The 7,086-nt window shown below is 56.8% G+C and overlaps 1 protein-coding gene across 1 annotated transcript in view; it reads left to right on the top strand.

Moving 5' to 3' along the window:
• Positions 1–835: 835 nt before the first annotated feature.
• The window catches only part of ROR2 (receptor tyrosine kinase-like orphan receptor 2), a 90,337-nt gene continuing 84,086 nt past the window's right edge, over positions 836–7,086 (top strand). Inside the window, exon 1 of the mRNA XM_014530676.1 lies at positions 836–854. Within this exon, the coding sequence (XP_014386162.1) occupies positions 839–854 (16 nt within the window). The 5' untranslated portion in view covers positions 836–838. The remainder of the gene's footprint in view (positions 855–7,086) is intronic.

Here is a 7,086-nt window from a genome sequence, read left to right as displayed (position 1 = left end):
ACAACGCAGATGACCATCGAGCACTCGCCTGCCCAGCAGGCCCTCAGCTCGCTGGCTTCCTCACTGCGTCCCTGGGGACCCGGCTGTTCCCCGAGTCCCAGGTCTCCTCTGAGCTGGGGCTGGGGGTGCCTCATGCTCCTGGTCGCCAGTGCTCTTTCCTGAGGGCGGCACGGCTGTGATGGGAGGTGAAGGGGGGTCAGGCCTACTCAGAGAACGTTCGAGAGTGGACCCTGACTTTGTACTGAGGGTGCCGTGCAGCGGGGGTGGGGGTGGAGGCATCTGGGCTCCTCTGGGCTGCAGGCAGGAGGCTGAGTTTGTGTGGCTGGGTGTTTCTGACATCCCGTTGCCGTGTGGTTACTCCAGGATCCAGAAGGCAGGCCCACAGTGGAGGCCTGTTTACAATTCACAAAGACCCTTTCTCACATCATAATTTCCCCTCTGTCCATTGACTTGGCTCCGCTGAGCGTGTGGGCTCTGCGCGGTGTTCCACAGACGGCAGACCCGCCCGCCCAGACGTGCCAACCCTAAACAATCCGGTTACTGTTTAAACAACCGGCGTAAATAACGAGCCCCTCCATTACCGAGAGTATAAAGACGTTTGGACAAGGACGAGTTCTGTGGAGTGAAAGTTTAGGTTAAGCGAAAACATCAGCAGCTGGAATTTGTAGGCCCCGTGGAGAGAGGGTGTGAGTGAAGTCAGCTGCCGAGAGCTGACGTGTGTGTGTGTGTGTGCGCGCGCGGCGCTGTGCCAGGGGCGGCTCAGTCCTGCTTCCTCCCTGTGATTGGTCTGGAGGGGGCAGCCGCTGCCAGAAGAAAATGATTTTTGCCCCAAGTCAGCATGGTCGAGGGGCCAGGTAAGGAGTGCGCTGGCAGGGGGCGTGGCGTGCGTGCACTTCCTGTGGGAGCTGCAGTGGTTAGTGGCTCTTTTCCTAGGACTGAAAAAATAATTAAAGGCAAACCACAAAGGCACTGATGAAGGCGAATTCAGCAGCAAGTAGACACGAGGACACGGGGGAAAGAGCCCCAGTGCTGGCTGGCCCGGTAGCGAGGCCCTCACTCACTCAGAGCACAGGAGAAGGGCCGCGGCTCAGCGCCCTGGCGGCCAGGGCAGGGGTGGGGGACGGGCTCAGGCCACTGTATTCTTGGCCAAGCTGGGAGCTAGCCGAAGGCCTATAAAATCAAAGTGCTTTCTTTACTGGCAGCAGTGAGGTGGGTCGCAGGGCTGTGCAGGGATACGGGGTTCTCTGGTCCGAGGCCTGCTGGAGACGGCCCCAGGGTGGGAGACGGCCACACGTGTGCGCGTGAGGGGCCACACACGTGTGCGTGCCCGACCATCAGAGGTGCTGATCTTGCCTGATGTTTGGAAGTAACATTTGTGTCAGTTTTCACAGTCACTGCAAGTTGAATTCACAGGTTAGCTCTAAGATGACCTACCTGGGGAATCGCCTTTCTTCCAGTCACTTCCGGAGACGCCGAGTACCGATGCCACACACGGAATGAGAGGACTGTAGATTTCAGTAGAAATGAAGTCCAGTAGAGGGAGTGCGGCCGTGGGCCAGGGCCCCGGAGGCCCCTGCTGCGCCCCCTCCCGGCAGCCGCTAAACACACAGACATGGAACGACTGTCGTGGACAAAGAAGTTCTTATCCTCACAGACCCTGCCAGCCGGAGGCAGGCACTCAGGCTGCAGGAGGAAGCAGGCAGGCGGCAGGCAGGAGGAGTGGGCAGGGCCTTTCTGTGGTTCCCTGGGGATCAGTGGCGTGGCTGTGTGAGCAGGTGGGGGCTGGCTGCCGGGTTGTGGGGGGAGGGGAGGATGGTGTGACAGCCATGTTGGTTTGCGTACTGGGGGGCAGCCTCTCCAGGGTCAGTGGGGCCCACATGGAAGACATCAGAAACAGGACATAAAAAGGAGTGATTACCTCAGGGAGGCCTCAGCTGGAGCAGGTTAGAGTCAGCACCAGCCGCCGCCCCGAGAGCTCTCAGCGAGCGTTTGTCTGTTCTAGAAAGACGACTTGCTGAGAAGATGGCCCCTTTATTCATAGTCCATTAACGATTAATCGCCGCGTCATAAGGACATTTGTACTACATTGTGGTTGTGCTTGTACCAACAGAACAGCATGGGAGGAAGAGATGCATAGCTCTGGGGAGCAGCCAGCAGCCCTGGCACCCGCCGCCCCAACCCTCCGCTGCCCCGCGTGGCGAGGAGCTCTGTCCGTGTCTGGACGCTTGGGGGAGAGTGTGGCAGGATGCCCACCAGGCTGGTGGTCACCACATTATTTGGAATGAAAATGTCCACAGACAAGGCGAGGTGTGTGCACAGGGAGATATTCTAAGACTATCTTAGATAGATATGTGCATATATTCTCATAGAAATCGATTTTATTTGCATTGTCAGGATTGATTTATTTATTGGACTTATTTGGCTATTTAATTGGAGCACAGAAATGTGTTTCCATGCTGGGTGTCAGAGTTCATTTACTTTACAACATGCGTTACTTGTATGAAGAAAAAAGGAGCTAAATTATTGTGGGAAAAAAAACGATGAGAAGAACTTGAGGCCACAGCTGGCCTGCAGACTTCCATTGTGTGCTGGCCTGCCCTGGGCAGACAGAGGGTGCGCAGGCAGGTCGCCCTGGCCCCCCGCACACATTTGTGTGTCATCTTCCCTTTTACACGACTCGACTGGAAAAACAAATCATCTGGGCCGGTTGCACCTGCTGCTTTCTCTTCTTGAACTTGAGGTGTCACAGTGTCTCGTTTCCAAGCGCTGGAATCTGGTGTCGTTTGGAGATGGGCCTCAAGTGTCAGCTTGGGACCTGCGCCCTCTGCCCCTGGCTGTGGGGCGGAGTATGCCACCCACCGGGACATGCTCCACACCCCCCTTCCACGGTGCAGTGTCCATGCTGGCTGCTGTCTTTCAGACTATCGACCCTCCTGACTCTTAATTGTTGCTTTGGAGGACACAGGGGGATTCTAACCAGACCTCAGAAATGTACGACCTGCCGGGCCTCAGAGTTCATTTCCTGTCCGGGTCCCCCTCCCAAGGAGGAGCCGGAGGGCTTGGTGTGGAGACATGTGGCAGGACTGCAGACTCACCAAGAGGCTGGCTGACTTTTAAGAAGAACAAGGAAGGAGTGAGCAGCTTCCAGAGCGGTGGGTTTTAAGGAAGCTCAGGGTCAGCCCAGCACCCCTCCCCCATCGTCCAGTCCAGGCCTCTCTCTTTAAAAAAAAATCCTATATAATAAAAGCCTAATATACTAAGTGACCATTCATTTAACTGTTCGACCGGTCACTATGGCGTGCACTGACCACCAGGGGGCAGATGCTCTGACCGGTAGATTAGCTTGCTGCTGAGGTCTGGCCGAGGCAGGCTGGACATGCCCTGGAGCCCTCCCACGGTGCCTCCCTAGCCCCGATCGTGCATCAGGGGCGTCCCTCAGCCTGGCCACAATCCAGGACCCCTCGGGGGATGTCCACAGGCCAGGATTCCTACACCGGACCTCTAGTGTATATATATTTTTTATTATTTCAGAGAGGAAGGGAGAGGGAGAGAGAGGGAGAGATAGAAACATCGAAGATGAGAGAGAATCATTGATCAGCTGCCTCTTGCACACCTCCTACTGGGGATCAAGCCTGCAACCCGGGCATGTGCCCTAACGGGGAATCGAACCATGACCTGTAAATTGTTCCAGGAGTAACAGCCAGGAGAGAATGGCAGCAGCACGAAGCAGGGCTGGGAGGCGCCAGGGCCGCCTGGGGCATCTGCAGTGGCCTCTGCCTGCACCTGCACGCTGTTTGCACGGAGCCACTGCTCTTTTGAAAAGATACTGTATTCAGCCCTGGCTGGTGTTGCTCAGTGGTCGTAGTGAAGGGCCTCAGGTTCAATTTTCAGTCTCGGGGCAGGTTTGCTCCGCCCTGTTGGGTGGGGGGGCGGTGCGGGAGAAACTAATCATGTCTGTCTCCCGCCCCTTCCACTTTCTCTAAAAATCAATGGAAAAAACATCCTTGGGTGAGGATTAACAACAACAAAAGGTACCGTATGCACTTGCTGTTACTAAGTGCCACGGGCTGGGCAGCTTAAACGAGACCTTTATTGTCTGAGATCACGGTGTGCACGGTGCTGGTTGCCCCAGGCTCTCCCCGTGTCCTCACATGGTCCCTGCGTGTCTGTGTCCTCACCTCCTCTTACAAGGGCACCGGTTGGATGGGAGTAGGCCCCCTGGTGACCTCATTTTGCCTGATTACCTTCTGAAAAATCCTGTCTCCAGTACAGTCACATTCTGAGGTATTGGGGGAGGTAGGCTTTCCACACATGGATTTGGGGGGACAATTCAGCCCATTGCAGACGCCAGCCTGAGAAAGCAGAGCCGTGCAGGCCATTCTGTCCGCATGCTGGTTGGTGGCGGCAAGCCTGCGGGGCTTCTTCACCCCTTCCATCCTGGTACCCTCTCCCTCTGCAGAGTGGCAGAAGAAGGCATTTGGTGGCTGCTTCGTGTGTGTGGCACACGCCCTTCACATTCCTGCTCTAGGACGAGCTTGGTTGTCACCATGAAGCGAGGGTTGGTCCCAGAGAGGCTGGTGCCTACACTCCTGAGCTTCAGGAAACCACTGTGTCCGTCCAGGTTTGCGAGGCAGCCTCGGGCAGCGTGCACGGCTCAGCCAGAGCTGCCTCACCTGGTGTGGCTGCGGGGTCGTCTTCTGCCTGTCTGGCACTTGGTCACTTCAAAGGTCAAACCAGCTGTCTTGGTGGCCGAGTGCTGCTAGGAGCTCATAGCACGGAGTGGCTGGCGTTTTAGCTCTTGGGGCATATTATCAGTTTTACCAAATGGCCACCAATGGTGTGTCTGAGAGACACTCATCAGTTACAGCTGTCCGCAGACACTTACTGGGCTGGGGACGCAGTAAAACCGATTCCTGGTGATAGCATTCCTCCGATGAAAGTTGACATTGGCCGAGAGAGCGCTGGCGCCGGCCTTGGCTGCCAGGAGACCACCACGAGGTGCTGCCACGGCAGTGGTTGCTGAGAGTGAACCACCCTGGTGAGGGCTGGCCTGCGGGAGTTTGGTTTTGGCCCAGGACCCACCCTCTTAGTTTAGCTGCACACAGCCACGAGGCAGGCCTGCTCTTCTCCTTCATGGCTCTCTCCACTCCTCCTTCCCTCTCCTTGTCCTCCCCATCCCAGAGGTCTCCCCCCTCCCCCTCCCACAGCGGGGGTGCGGCCATTGGGTCCTCTGGGGAGCCTGGCAGGTCTGCGTACAGCCCAGCATGGGATTCTGATTCCAGTGACTGGAGAGTCCCTGGGGCTGAGAGGAGCTCTTCCCAGTGGTGGGGTCTGCTTTGACCTTGGACATGATGAAGGGCAGACACCTGACACTTCCACGTGACTGACTCCCGTTGAGACAGTTAGATGTCCTCAAAGCTGTTCACACATGGAACCACTTTTTGTACTAGTATCTTCAGGGAAGAAAACATAAGTGTCTCATTTGTCAGCACATCTCCTGGTATCTTCTGTGAACTTGGCAAGTGTCCTCCGGATTCCCTCCACGCACAGCCAGGGGTTTCATTCTGGGCAGTGAGGGGGCCGTCTCCTGGGATGCCTTGCGGATGTCTGCAGGGCCCTCCCCGCACGGCAGCACTGCCCAGCCCCTGCCCAGCCCGGGCCAGGCCGCAGCCCCCTCCTGGGGAGAGCAGAGTGTGGCTCTTTCCCGCGCCTGCCCCCTGAGCATCGTGGCCCAGCTCTTACCCATGTTCTGTTCTGATGGTTTCCCTCTCAGGTAGGAGACAGGGCTTGCATTTTGGGGTTTTAAGCTGCACAGGTCAGGCCTCGAGCTCGGTGCAGAGGGTGAGGCCCTGACCAGTGCTTGGGAGGGATTTGGGGGTCTGACTTCAGGTGTTGGGCGTGAGCAGGAGTTTCGAGTTTTTAAAGAAAATTACTTAAAAACTGTTTCTATGGCTAATGTGTCTGTCCCATACACTGTCTCTGCTGTTCGTGTTGTTACCGTTGGAAGAGTTCTGTGGAAGTCGGGGGCTTCTGTGCAGGTGAACGGCTCCCGGGCCGAGGCCTGAGTGCTCAGTGGAGCCGGCTCCTTCCTGGCGAGACCTCTGCATGGCCCGGGGGCAGCTGCCTGTCTTCTCGGCCTCGGTGTGCTCACGGAAGCACGTGCAAAGCAGTGACTGTGTCGTAGGGTAAATTCTGAGCATGTTCGCCCGCGGCCGGGAGAAGCAGCCGGCCCTGCGCAGCTGTGGCCGAGGCCGGCGGGAAGGGAGAGGCTTGCACGGGCGAGGGGCGCTGTCAGTGGGAACAGCAGGCCGAGTCGGGGAGCCTGAAAGAGTCGAACACGCCCCACGTTTCACCGCCTGAGTGCCGTGCGGTCCTGCTGTTTTAGCTGCGAGGGCTTGCTGCTGGCACTGCTCCCGTGTGCACTGCCCGTGAGCTCCAGGTCCGGAGTTTCAGAACCGGAACCAAAGCGCCTGGACACTTGAACGTGAGGCCTAACAGGTTTTCACTACCCTGGTGTTTCTTAGCGCTGGCTTGTGCATAGGGAGCAAATTATTTTTAAGCTACATACTTGTATTTTTCTTCCTGAAGCGAATGTTTAGCTTATTTTTTAAATATGTTTTTATTGATTTTAGAGAGCTAAGAAGGGAGAGGGAGAGAGATAGAAACATCGATATGGAAGCAAAACATTGATTGGCCGTCTCCTGCATGCCCCCTACTGGGGATAGAGCCGCAACCCGGGCACGTGCCCTGACCTGACCAGGAAGGGAGCCGGTGACCTTTCGGTGCACAGGACAGCTGTCCACCAGCTGAGCCTCACCGCCAGGGCTCAGCTCAGTGTTTCTAGCAGTCCCTTTCTTGTCCGCACCTGTGGCATCACAGGCCGCACTACCTAATAACTAGAGTGCACAGTGACATTACAGCTGGCACCAGCAGGTTTGGGACAACAGACCCGTGTCATAGGGCTCGCTGGTGTGAGCAGGGGCCTGGGAGGACTAGGACACCCGCCAGGGGCAACAGGCACCCAGCTGCCCTCTGCGAATCAGCCGCTCATTAGCAAATGACCTGCCACGTTCTCATAATTCTTAG

This window comes from Myotis brandtii, unplaced genomic scaffold, assembly GCF_000412655.1.
Source record: "Myotis brandtii unplaced genomic scaffold, ASM41265v1 scaffold760, whole genome shotgun sequence".
NCBI lineage: Eukaryota > Metazoa > Chordata > Mammalia > Chiroptera > Vespertilionidae > Myotis > Myotis brandtii.
Note: the sequence above shows the minus strand (reverse complement) of the source record. Positions and strands in the feature narration are given on the sequence as shown.